Source organism: Enhydra lutris, unplaced genomic scaffold, assembly GCF_002288905.1.
Source record: "Enhydra lutris kenyoni isolate GAN:26980312 unplaced genomic scaffold, ASM228890v2 scaffoldscaffold40, whole genome shotgun sequence".
NCBI classification, from domain to species: Eukaryota; Metazoa; Chordata; class Mammalia; order Carnivora; family Mustelidae; genus Enhydra; species Enhydra lutris.
In genome coordinates this window covers 6,094,969-6,108,955 of record NW_019154124.1, presented here as the reverse complement: position 1 = coordinate 6,108,955, position 13,987 = coordinate 6,094,969, and the positions used below count along the sequence as shown (strand labels likewise).

General features: G+C 42.3%; 1 protein-coding gene across 2 annotated transcripts in view; it reads left to right on the top strand.

The window, feature by feature from the left end:
* The window catches only part of LOC111155343 (armadillo repeat containing 10), a 37,082-nt gene that overhangs the window by 21,765 nt on the left and 1,330 nt on the right, over positions 1-13,987 (top strand). The window contains exons 2-5 of one of the 2 annotated variants that reach the window (XM_022515495.1): positions 1,971-2,116; positions 4,785-4,919; positions 7,984-8,160; positions 13,476-13,547. In XM_022515495.1, coding sequence (XP_022371203.1) covers positions 1,971-2,116; positions 4,785-4,919; positions 7,984-8,160; positions 13,476-13,547 — 530 coding nt within the window. Of the gene's footprint in view, positions 1-1,967; positions 2,117-4,784; positions 4,920-7,983; positions 8,161-13,475; positions 13,548-13,987 lie in introns of both variants that reach the window. The other variant, XM_022515494.1, reaches the window with a different exon arrangement.

Here is a 13,987-nt window from a genome sequence, read left to right as displayed (position 1 = left end):
AAGACAGGGGTGCCTGGGTGGCTCAGTGGGTTAAAGCCTCTGCCTTCGGCTTAGTTCATGATCCCAGAGTCCTGGGATCGAGCCCAGCATCGGGCTCTCTGCTCCGCGGGGAGCCTGCTTCCTCCTCTCTCTCTGCCTGCCTCTCTGCCTACTTGTGATCTCTGTCTGTCAAATAAAATCTTCAAAAAAATAAAAATAAAAAAGACAAGGCACAGGGTGCTTAGGTGGCTCAGTCAATTAAGCATCTGCCTTTGGCTCACTTCGTGATCTCCGGGTTCTGGGATTGAGCCCCGCGTTAGCCTCCCTGCTTATCCCTCTCTCTCTCCCTCTGCCCTTTCTCTTACGTGTGCAGGTACGGTTTCTCTCTCTCTTTCAAATAAATAAAGAATCGTTTAAAAAAAAAAAAAGGCACAGATGTGACCTCATATAGCACCTATTGTGTAGGCTGCCCCTGCCCCAGCCGTGTTCTGTGGACACGTGCACTAACTTATATTCATGGTTTTAGTTTTCAGGACTCATGTTCTATTTTTATAACACAATGATGGTGTTATAAAATAGTTCCTATTTTTTCTGTGATAATTTCTATAAATAGGTTGTTTCTTTCTTTTTTCTTTTTTTAAGGTAGAGCTAAATTCTAAGTCACTGACCAGATCCAGCATTTGACTGCTGTAGCTTTTACTCAGAATGGAAGCTTTCCTGTTGTCCTTGCCCCCAGCAGGACTGTATCCTGGTCATCAGGCCATGTCCATGTAAACCAAATAAAACTGCCACACTGGCAACATGATTGAGTGACTCCCACAGATTTTTCTCCTACCTGAGGTGCTCCAAAAATTGTGATCACGGGGCACCTGGGTGGCTCAGAGGGTTAAGCCTCTGCCTTAGGCTCAGGTCATGATCCCAGGGTCCTGGGCTCAAGCCCCACATCGGGCTCTCTGCTCAACAGGGAGCCTGCTTCCCCCCCCAACCCCCTGCCTGCCTCTCTGCCTACTTGTGATCTCTGTCTGTCAAATAAATAAATAAAAATCTTTTAAAAAATTATGATCAAAAAGCTTTACTTAATTAAATCCTTTTCCTTAAGTAATGTATGCCTCTAGGCAAGTGTTCCATTGGATACATGTACCTGATTTTTAAAGAAGGAAAAGAATGTGCTCTGGTATGCAGTGCCTCACTGAGGGAGAATTATCAAGTGACCATTGGCTCATTTCTTTTTTCTTTCCTTTTCTTTTTTAAGTAGGCTCCATGCTGAGTTTCGGGAAGCCCAGTGTGGGGCTTGAACTCACTACCCTGAGATCAAGACTTAAGCTGAGATCAAAGTCGAATGCTTAAACCAAGTGAGCCACCTACGTTCCCCCTTTGGCTAATTTCTTAATGTCTGTAAGCCTCAGTTTCCCATCTGTAAATTGAGAATTTTAATATCTTCTTCCAAAGGTTACTTGAAGATTAAATGAGATAAAGCATATGAAGTGCCTAAACTGTGCCTGGCATCAGAGCATGCATTCTGTGTTACTTAAAAGAAACTTCTGGGGCAGCTGGGGGGCTCCATCGGTCAAGTGTCTGCCTTCAGCTCAGGTTATGATCTCAGGGTCTTGGGATCGAGCCCCACATTGGGCTTTACCCTCAGCGAGGAGTCTGCTTGTCCCTCTCCCTCTGCCCCTCCCCACCACTTATGCTCACTCACTCTCTCTCAAATAAGCAAATAAAAACTTTAAATTAAAAAAACACTTTTTTTAGGGGCATCTGAGTGGCTCAGTCAGTCAGGTGCCGGACTGGACTGCAGCTCAGGGTCCTGTGACAGAGCCCCGTGGCAGGCTCGTGCTGGGAGTAGAGCCTGCTTAAGGTTCTCCCTCTGCCCCTCCCCCTTTCTCCCCGACCCCGCTCACACACTTGTGAGCTCTCTTTAACAAAAAAAAATTTTTTAATTTCATATTGATTTTAAATGAATTTTAAATCATTTTGTTCTTTTGCAGAAGACCTAACCAATGGTTCCCATGATGATGTCCTCAACGTTGACCAGCTCCAGAAACTCCTCTACCTGCTTGAGTCAACTAATGATCCTGTAATTATTGAAAGAGCTTTGGTCACTCTGGGTAACAATGCAGCCTTTTCAGCTAACCAAGTAAGTACCTTTGTCTCTGAGTGGGTGCCCCCCATCCTTACACACTGGCAGTTAATTGTGATCCTGATAAGGCATTTAATCCTGGAGCCCCTCTCTCCTCATCTGTACAGTGTGGGGATATGTACCTACCACGTAGCGTTTGTTTATTTCTGAAAAGCACAGCCGAATAGTGACATTCGTATTCCTGGGATTCTAGATCCCTAGGAAGTTGGTCACAGGCATCACATTTGTGGTAAGTGTGATCTACTCCACTTAGCATTACGTGGCCTTTTTAATTATTTAAAATTCAGCAGTGTTGCAGGAGAACAGTGAAATCATCTAACATTGAACTTCATGCTTTCCGTTATATGTAGGTTTTGTGGGGGGTTCGAAGGCAGGGGGAGCCAGGACCATCGACAACCGCTGACCAGTGTAAACCCTTCTACCAGTAGAGATTTAACATGAGGTCTAGAGTGCTGGATTGGAATGCTTCCTTCTCCCCACTACCTCCAAGGAGAAAGTTTTTGGTTTTGTTTTTGGTTTTTAAGTGTAATGGTTTTCAGCTAATGCATTTCATTGACTTGGTCATAAAAACATTATGAACTTTTCATAACTTTGTCATGAAAAAATGATGTTGATTTTATACTCTATTTCAGTCAAGTTTTTGCCAGCATGGCAAGGTTTACTGTAAAGCTCTGGAGATTTACAGGGAGATTTAAAGAATATTTGTTGATTACTCGTATTCTTTCCGTTGCAAGTGACAGAACCCAACTTACATTATTTTAAAACAAAAAGGGAAAATACTGAGCTCGGTTAACTTGAGCATCAAAGAATAGCTCTGGCTTCAGGCACAAGTGAAAACGGTTTAAGGTTACAGAGAGCGTGACCAGAGCGCTCTCACCCCCTCCATCTTTTGGCTCTGCTTAGCCCTGCTCCTTTTTGTGTATTGGGTTTGGGGGTTTGGGTTTGTTTGTTTTTTTTAATCTCTCTGGCCACAAAGAGGGTTTTGTCACTGGGATGGAGAGAAAGCCTCTGGCCTCCACAGCCTTCATCCCTGTGCCGGTGATCCCAATGGCGGAGTTGCTCGGCCGCAGTCAGGTGCCAGCCCTTTGGCTCAGGGGCTGTTCTGTGGCATCCCAGACCCCATGGGAGCACCCCACAGGCGGACGGCGGGGATGAATGGGAGCACATTCGACCAGCAGCCCCATCGGGGACTAAACAGGATAGGGGAGGTGCTCTCTCTGCCCCAGTGGAGAGAGGTGCCCGGCAGCTAAAAACAGCAGATGGTGACTCATTCATTAGCGTGCCTGGAGCGGTTTCTGATCCCGTAGTTTTGCTCCCTCAGAGAGGAGCTGCAGTGAAACTGGTTCCATAGCCACTGGCTGAACAAGCGCTTTCCTGGGTAATGGAGTCTGTGCCCCTCGTCGTAAATTACAGTGCCCTGATCTGCCTTAATAGGATAGTTTAAAAAAACAACAACAACTGTTTTCTATTAATCACAGATCCTTAGGAAGAACCTGGCATTGCACAGGGAGTTTCTTTTCGTCCCACTGCTGAGCCCATTCTTGACAGTAGAGTAGGGTTTGGGGCTGTTGATAAAAAGTGGATGACGCCAGGAGACTGTCTCATTCTTTCCCTCGTAGAAGGGCATGTTTTATCCTGACAGGAGTAATTCTCAACTTACTTTTCTTGTAAGAACTGAAGTGGTTAATGTATCGTTCAGTACTGGGGCCAAAGGCACAAAGTAGCGTCGTTTTGGAACCAAGTATGAGAAATCCCTAGATTATTTTTTCTTTGAAAATTTGGGCATCATTTCTCAAATTGTGTAGAACTCTAATTCTTCAAGATGTTGGTAGGTGCTTCCTCCTAAAACTCCCCACCCCCACTGAAAAATGACCCTCTCTTTTGTGTATAGTTCATGGAAATACTCCGTTCAGTGCTCCCCTCTTGGAAATTGTCAATACTCATGAACATCTGAGTGCTTCACAATAAAGAAGCGTCTACACTTAAACCCAGAGTTTCTCAAACTTACTGGACCATGGAACCTCCCTTGTCTTAATGGAACATCTGTTAACATCTTGAGGGATTTGTATTCCAAAGAATACATTTTAGCAAAATGTCACTTTGGTATCCTAAATCCTAACACTTGTGTCTGTAATAGGAAAATCATATAACTTATTTCAAAGTAAAATAATTTGTTTGTAAATTGCTTTGATATCATTTCAGTAGCTCTACCAATCTTCATTATAGATCTCCAAGCTATAGTTCTTAAATAATTATGTATCTTAATTAATCTTCAATCTGTTTTCTTTACCTTTAAAATTAGAGAAAGTAGGGTGCCTGGGTGGTACAGTTGATTAAGCAACTGCCTTCGGCTCAAGTCCTGATCCTGGAGTCCCAGGATCAAGTCCCGCATCGGGCTCCCTTCTCGGCAGGGAGTCTGCTTCTCCCTCTGACCCTTCCCCTTCTCATACTCTCTCTTTCTCTCTCTCTCAAATAAATAAAATCTTAAAATATATATGTTAAAAAAATAAAATTATAGGAAGTAATTTTTTAAAATAAGAACTACAGATTGTGCATAGAGAAGTTATTTCCAAAGAGTCATTAATTTTATTTTGTATTTGTGGATCCAAAAAATTTGATGAAGGGAGTGGGTATTGAAGCATGATCCTGTTTTTTCCCCTCTCAGGTCATTATTCGTGAATTAGGTGGTATTCCAGTCATTGGAAGCAAAATCAACAATCCCAACCACAGTATTAAAGAGAAAGCTTTAAATGCATTGAATAACCTGAGTGTGAATGTTGAAAATCAAGTCAAGATAAAGGTAAGTTACCTGAGACCGCAAATGTGTAAGTTTTCTATAAATGACAGAGAAAACAACCATAGGGTTAGTTACAGACCTCTGTCACCTCACGTAATTGCCCTTTGTGTCTACGTGGTGAGAACATTTAAGATCTCTCCTCTTAGCACCTTTATGTAATACAGTGTAGTCACCCTGCTGTACATGAGATCCCAGAACTTACTCGTCTTCTAAGTAGAAGTTTGTACCTTTTGAGCAAATCTCCCTATTTCCTTTATCCCTCAGCCCCTGGCAGCCACCGTGCCTCTCTTGTTTCTGTGAGTTGGGCTTTTTTACATATCTCTTTTAGGGAAATCTCCAGTATTTTTCTCTGTCTTATTTCACTTGGTATAATGCCCTGAAGGTCCATCCATTTGTTGCTAATGGCAGGATTTCCTTCCTTTTCATGGCTGAATAATTTTCCATTGTATATACAGACCACATTGGCTTCATTCATTCATCTGTCAACACGGGTTGTTTTGTGTCTTGGCTATTATGGATAATGCTGCAGTGAACATGGGTGCGTGTATCTTTTCAAATTATTCTTCCCGAGCTCTTCAGATGAATACACAACTGGAATTGCTGGATCCTATGGTAGTTTATATTTCTAATTTCTTGAGGAACCTCTACTGTGTTCCCATAATGGCTGTGCCCATTTACATTCCCCCGACAGAGCATAGGGGTTCCCTTTTCTCCACATCCTTGCCAATGCTTGTTGTCTTTTTGACATTAGCCATTCTAACAGGTGTGAGGTGATAACCTCATTGTGGTTTTGATTTGGATTTCCCTGGTTTCCTGATTTTCCTGATGATCAGTGATACTGCGTATCTTTTCATGTACCTGTTGACCATTTGCAGGTCTTCTTTGGAAAAATATTTAGGTCCTCTGCCCATTTTTTATGGAGAATAAGGCTGAGGAAGGAGGAATCTGAACCAGCCAATAAGAGATGTCTTGGGCTTTTGAATTTGGGATTCATGGTAATCCAACTGTGCTAAAGGAACCTGGCCAGAGTCTGTTAATACCAGCAGAAAAGGAAATTAGGAAATTGTGCTATTTCAACATTTCCTGAGGTCCTGCTCTGTGGTAGAATTTACAAATGAACATGATTAACTCTTGTTTTAAGAAAGCTAGAAAGAGAAAAGGCCATAAATAGGTGTAATACAAGGTAGAACATGATAAAGTACTTCAAGGAAACATGTAAGTAAAATACTGTTGAGAAAGGAGAGATCTCATCCAAAAGTTTTGTAAAACATAGAGTACAGCTTGGCTCTAAAGAATGTCTAAGGTTTGGGGGGCATCTGACTTGGTTTCAGCTTAGGTCATGATCTCAGGGTCCTGGGATGGAGCCCCACGTTAGGGTCCTGGGATGGAGCCCCACGTTGGGCTCCACGCTCAGTGTGGAATCTGCTTGTCCCTCTCCCTCTGCTTCCCCTTCCCTCCCTCTCCCTGGAATAAATAAATAAAATCTTTAAAAAAAAAAAAAAGAGGAATGTCTGAAATTTCTACAAGCACAGTTGGGGAAGGAGGGAATTCCAGAAGGAAGCAGCAAAGGGAGGTAGACACAGCCTCAGGAATAACTGATGTGACCCATCTGGTGATTTTGTTACTGAACTTGAACCAGTGAGATAATAAGGATCTGAATGCTCAACACATTTTAGGAAATTCTTAGAAAGGCATCAACATCTTATGAAAATAAATGGTTTAGGGGCACCTGGGTGGCTCAATGGTTAAAGCCTCTGCCTTCGGCTCAGGTCATGATCCCAGGGCCCTGGCATTGATCCCCGCATCAGGATCTCTGCGCAGCAGGGAACCTGCTTCCCCCCACTCCCCCCGCCCCCGCCTGCCTCTCTGCCTACTTGTGATCTCTGTCTGCGAAATAAATAAAAAAAGAAAGAAAGAAAATAAATTATTTATAAATAGCTGAGAAAATGGCTTTTTTTTTTTTTTTGAAGGACAGATGTGTAATGAGATTGTGGCCAAAGAGAGCCAGGTGGCTAGTAAATGACATTTAGCTCTAAATCGAGATTAAAAATTTCATCTCTTTACTGCCATTACTCTAGGGTAACATGGATGTTTTCAGTTTTTTTTTGTTGTTGTTGTTTTTAAGCTTAATACTGGCTTATGGGACAGTTGGTCATTTCTTAGCATTTTATATTAGGAACTTTTTCTTATCAGTTGGAATTTAGGGTGTTTTAGTTAGGTGAATAGCAGTTATCTGTTATCTGTGAGACATCTATGAGCTTTTTCCAAGCTGGTAAGATCCTGACCAGAAATAGAAAACAGTTCCAGAAAATTTTCCATCACGGTGGGTTTCATTCTATCAGGTGTGAAGTAGGAGTACTACCGGCATTGTATTACGTTTTGCCAGTGGCAGTCATAGTATCAGGAAGGGGCAGATCATAGACATATACCCAGGTAAAGATAATTTTGCCTCGGCTTACTGTTGATAGAACTAACCCTAGAGAAAAATTCTATTTCACTTTGATCCCCCTATTCTTCTAACATGATGTGGTTCCTAGACCCTGTTGTTAAGGTACTTACCGTGTTCCAGAATGACCAGACAGGTCTTCCTCCTCCATGTTCGTGTGCCCAACAAAGCAGCTCACAAGAAAGAAAGACTGAGCTGGGAGGCCCCCAACAGTTGAGAGGCCGCTGGTGTTGAGAGCATGGTCTCTGGAATTGGACGTTGCTCCCCCACCAGCTGGCTTGATACTGGGCAGGGATCCAGGTTCCTTGAGGACTTGCCCTGGTCTGTAAAGTGCCCATTAATCACACATATGCATATACACCCGCACTAGAGGTGTCTTCCGGATTAAGTGGGGTGTGTTTGTAAAATGCTCCCACAGTGCCTGGCATTAAAAGGTTGTTTGAAAAAAAAAAAAACAAACAAAAAATCCTCCAAAGCTTGAGGGCTGGAGAGAAATACCATCGTTTTTGAGGAGCCAGCCTCCCCCTGAACTACTGTCCTCCTCTGCTGTATAGAAGTTACTGGGTCATAGACAGATTTCGGGATATTCTAAGATGCTCACTTTCTCCCCCCGACCTCTAGGTATACATCAATCAAGTTTGCAAGGATGTCCTCTCTGGGCCCCTGGACTCTGCTGTGCAACTGGCCGGACTGAGATTGTTGACAAACATGACGGTCACCGATGACCACCAGCACATGCTTCGCAGTTACATCACAGACCTGTTCCAAGTGCTGCTTACAGGAAATGGAAGTACCAAGGTACGAATGAAGCAGTTTTGACTCGGAAGTACAAAGAGCTGAGGCATCAAGATTTCTAAGATTGGAAATGAATTTTAAGTCCCCCATCTTAAGCTGATATCCCTCAAAAAAGAGCAAGTATAGTTAAAGTTTACTAAAAGCCTTTTCACGAGCCCAAGAAAGTAAATTATTATATTTTAAAGATTTTTTTATTTATTTCAGAGAGAGAGAGAGTGAGATAGAGCATGAGGGGAAGAAGGTCAGAGGGAGAAGCAGACTCCCTATGGCGCTTGGAGCCTGATGTGGGATTTGATCCTAGGACTCCAGGATCATCACCTGAGCCGAAAGCAGTCGCCCAACCAACTGAGCCTCCCAGGCGCCCCAAAAGTAAATTACTTTCATCCCCAAGTAATCAACCTCAAAATGAATTTGTGAAAATGTGTTATTTCACTTACCAATAGATTAGTATTCATTTGATCTTCCAAAAATGAGTTTACCTTTTACTAAAGTGATACAGCCAGCTTCCCCCCTACACCAGGTTTAATTAGACATAATTGACTAACAGGAGTCTTTGAGTGATAATGCTGGTTAATTGAATTTTTTGCTCCCCTTGAGGTTATAACTTTTTTTTTTTTAATTTAGCCATTATTTGCAGAAAAAAAACTTTTGAAAACCACTTTTAAGTTAGTAATGGATGTCTGGTGCTTGATTTTGACCAGTAATGCAGATGTAGGAGGCTATGGAGACTAAGCAGGATCTCAGAACACACCCCCTGAAAGTAACTTGAGTAAACCTCTCCAATTAGTGCGCATTTTTCTCACGTGCCATGTTTCAAGAAATAGCATAAAAACAGAAGGTGGACTGATCAAAGGCTCTGATGAGTTGTGTTGATCAGCATTTTACAATACCGGTGTGTGTTCCTCACACACCAATTGAGAGAAAAATGCAGTTTTTCCTCACACAGTTGAGAGAAAAACGCAAGAGCGTTTTAGAAGGACCACACTCGAGATACTCAACATCACTCACGTTATTTCTGGGGTCACCAAATGTGATTACAGGAGAGCCTCACTGTAGCCCTTTTAAAATTTGTTCTGGGCTTTCCACATTTCCAGTAGCCAGAGGGACTTGGATCTGGTCTAAGATGTACCTAAAGGCATTCATAATTAAATGTAGTACTCTTTTTTTTTTTTTTTTTTGAAGATTTTTATTTTATTTATTTGACAGAGATCACAAGTAGGCAGAGAGGCAGGCAGAGAGAGAGGGGGAAGCAGAGAGCCAGATGCGGGGCTCGATTCCAGGACCCTGAGATCATGACCTGAAACGAAGACAGAGGCTTTACCCACTGAGCCACCCAGGCGCCCCAAATGTAGTACTCTTATTAGCAGTATTTCTGAAATACGCTCCATCCATGGGCAGTTTCCAAAGTGCGTGCACCACTGACATCTCTCTCTCCAGTGAGAGAGAAGAGGAAACCCTTCCCTCTGCCTTACAGCATCACAACTACAGGACAGAGCTCTCCTCTGCCTGTGTCTGCAGCTGCTTTACCCAAAACCTCAGGAGGAACAAGGAGTTCAGAGCCAGGCGAGTCTGGCCTTGGGGCCGTATGGATCTGTCTCAGACGTGGTCTGTGTTTTAATATATTCTATGACTTCTTAGAAGATGACTCACACCACAATAGTATGTTCTATCTTTGCTTTGTTTTTCCATTCCATTGCCTGGTATGGCATTTCTGGGATAGAAAACTTGCTTTTTTGGTCTTCTGGGACCCAACCACCAATTATAACATTAAACTCATTTTTTATGGAAAAACAAAGTTCCAAGTTGCAAATGAACTTTTGGACAGTAATCCATTTGTAAGAAAATGTACCCATTTTAGATATTTTCTTAGTAAATAACCAAATGACTTTTTAGAAATCTTATTTTTAGTAAGAGATCTCACCATAGTAGAACAACCTTTTGGGCACAACACTGATTCATAACCAAATATAGATAATGTAAGATAAACATAAATAAATCCTGTGTTAATAAAACTGCAAAGAGAGCAAAGAAAACTAACGGCTTAAAAGAATTGTCGTGGAGCCACCACAAGATGGCACATGTGATGAGAGGACTTCACATGGTTCAAACCAGAATACACACCCCAGCGTCCCCCGGAAGCAGGGCGGTCCCCTGAAACCTTGCCTAAGCCGCGGTGGTGTGAGGCAGAACAGCACTTACGGTTAATTTATATGGGAACACTTTTGAACGTTCCCAGACCCCTGCCCCCAGAAAAACCTGTCAGACTTTTCTGATAGCTTGGAACATATCTTGTTAACAGCTGCACAAAATAAATCAAGACAAGCACAGATGTTCGCAGCTATGGCCACTCCGTGCTGACGTGCTGCGCGTGCCTCCTGGGGGTGTTGCCCCGCCAACACGCAGCAGAACACCCAATGCTGCTTTCTTTTTTTTCTTTATTTCTTTTTAAATGAAAATCCTGTTTGGATTTCTTTTGGTTCGTGGAAATAGGTACCAGTAACATGGGTCTTTTATAAAAGTGAGGTGGCATAACGCAGACATTTGAAAAGCAAGGGGTGTCTGCAGCTTTTTATTTATATATATATTTTTTAAGATTTTGTTAGAGCACAAGCAGGGGGAGCAGCAGGCAGAAACAGGCAGAGGGAGAAGCAGGATTCCCACTGAGCTGAGAGCCCGACGTGGGACTCAATCCCCCAACCCTGGAGACATGACCTGAGCCTAAGGCAGAGGCTTAACTGATGGAGCCACCCAGGAGCCTCTACCTGTGGCTTTTTAATCCGCAGCTGTGTTTGTAAATTATTTTCTCATGTTTTACTCCCTTCCAGAGCATAGCAACGTGGAATTTTAATTCAGGCTTCTAACTGAATAATTATGAATTAGAATATTGTTATGCAAATTACAAATAATTATTACTGCTGTGACTGTTCCCCGGTTATGAACCTGCCCGCGTTGGCCACTAGTGGGCCTTGTGGATTTTTACTTCATCCAGACTTAGATCCTACGTTTGGGACCTTCCTGTTTCAGAACTCATGTCCATTTTCTTAAAACCTCACTGCCCTTGGAGACAAGTGTTTATCCCTAAACCTATTATTTTTGCTGGCAGCCAGTCAGGCCAGACCAGATCCGCACGAACAGTTAGAAGTGGTCTTTCCTCTCTTAAGAGGCTGTAATTCATAAGGAATATCTGTTTGAAAAACATGACCTCTGCCTAAACAAGAAACCGTTACCTGGGGTTTCTGCTGGGGGGTGAGATGGGCAGGTGGGACAGTGGCTTTTGTTTTCACCCTACTTTCCCTTCTGCACAGTTTCCATTTTATCATGACGATGTATTAATTTCATAAGTTTTTTTTTAATAGTTGATAAATTAAGCAAAGCCTTTTATCCCGCTTAACAGGTTAGTACGTACAACATGAATATGGAATGTGTAAGTATACAGGTGTGTGAAGACCAGAAAGAAACAAAACTTAGTGATTGGTTTTGGTCATGGAAATAGGGGTGAATTTCCTTTTCCTTTGTGCTTTTCTATCGCTTTTTAAAAATGTTCTATAGGAGGGGCTCCTGGAGAGCTCAGTTGGTTAAGTACCCAACTCTGATCTCAGGGTCATGAGTTCAAGCTCATGTCGGGGCTACTTAAAAATAAATAATAAATAAAAATGTTCTACCGGAAACACACAATGTTTTCTAAACATTGATCTTTGTCATACAAAAGGTTTTCTAAAATAAAGATCTGGGTTCCCTTCCAGGTCTAGTAGAGAGCACATTCCTCCTTCCCCACTCCTCACTTTGTGTCATTTCAAGTATCTTATACAAAGTATAGCTTTGTATGACCTGTGTCTTTGAACAGGAATTCTCTTTGAATGTTGTTACTACAGTAGCTCCCCGTGCCACCCTCCCCCACCCCCATCCGTGGTTTCGCGTTCCATGGTTTGTCATCTGCTCTCAACCACAGTTGGGACGCAGATGATCCTTCTGGCTTCCCATCATAGGCTGCGTCACACCGCCTATCATTCACCCCACTTCCTCTAGTCACATAGGCATTTTATCATCTCATATCATAAGAAGGGTAAGTACAGAACACGAAGATATTTTCAGAGAGTGTCTCTTCAGCAGCACATGTACTAAATTAGAAAGATATTTTGAGAGATGACATTCATATAACTTATTACAGTACATTACTGTAATTGTTCTATTTTATTATTGTTGTTAATCTCTTACTGCACCCAATCTATAAATTTTAGCACAGGCATGTATGTATAGGAAAAAAACAGTATATATATAGTTTGCTATTATCCATGATTTTAGGCGTGTGTTGGGGGGGGGTCTTCAAATATATCCCCTTAGAATGATAAGAGGGGGGGCACCTGGGTGGCTCAGTGGGTTAAGCCTCTGCCTTCGGCTCAAGCTGTGATCCCAGAGTCCTGGGATCAAGCCCCGCATCAGGGGCTGTGCTAGCACAGAGCCTGCTTCCTCCTCTCTCTCTGCCTACTTGTGATCTCTGTCAAATAAATAAATAAAATCTTTAAAAAAAAAAAAAAAGGAATGATAAGGGGGGCTACGCTACGGTACTAAGTTCTAAGTGATGGGAATGCTGATATTTTAGTTGTCAGCTCTAAGTTAACATTTGTTTGCCCATTATTTATCACTGCCTACTTGAAGGATATTAAAAACATTTTTCATGGGGCAGCTGGGTGGCTCAGTTGGTCAAGCATCTGCCTTCAGCGTCTCCCTCTCCCTCTGCCCTTCCCTTCTGCTTGTGCTGGCACACTCTCTCAAATAAATATATATAATCTTTAGAAACAAAATTTTTAAATAAATTTTAAAAAACATTTTTCACATAAAAAGATAAGCTCAAAGTTTCATAGTAACCTACTAAAAAGGACTGTATGTTTATCTAGTCTTGGTAATCAAACTGTTCCAAGATCTTCATACTTTAAATATAAACAAGCTTTGAGAGAGTCCTTTTTTTGTTCCAAAGATCATATTTCACTTGCCAGTAATTGTAATAAAGCTCATTTATGTAAAATAATATTAAGCTTATTACCCTAGGTTAGGGGGCGAGGCAGGTTGACAGTGAGACAGACATTCACCATCTTCTCCCTGACAATGTGGCCGGAAGAATACGGTCTCACTAACCCTGCCATGTGAGCAGTACTCCGGGAGTGCTGTACAGGAGAGGGCTCCCTGGGGTACAGAATTTGAGCCGGAGACTGAAGCCCAGGCTGGACTTTAAAATGTGGACACACTGAGAGGATGGTGTGCCAGGGAGAGCAAATCCATGCTCACGGGTCTGAAATAAATCAGTATGACTGTTCTTTCAGGTTCAAGTTTTGAAACTGCTTGTTAACTTGTCTGAAAATCCAGCCATGGCAGATGGACTACTTAGTGCCCAGGTAAATAGCTAAGATACGTATTTTATAACTATATAAATATATAGATTTGGATGGATCTAGAAAGATTTATCCCAAAAATGTAAACAGAGTATCTGTGAGGAGCACAGGGTTTTGTTTTGTTTTGGTTCTTTTTGTCTACACAAATTTCCTAACTTTTCTGTAATGAACCGATTTTACTTTTAAAAAAATCATTTTGGAAGGGGCCTCCCTAACAACCACAAATTGTTCTGTCTCTCCATTTTGGGGTACACGTATGTGACCGCATCTCTTCCCCTTGACGTGTTTGTGTCCGCACGTCTCCTCACGGGCACTGAAACACTAGTCCCCAGGACACGCCACACGCCGAGCCCAGCGCCAGAACACCAGTGAGCACACTCGGGCAGCTTATGAGAAAAAACGAAACGTAGCAAACGAAAAAAAAAAGCTGAAATAAGTGTTCT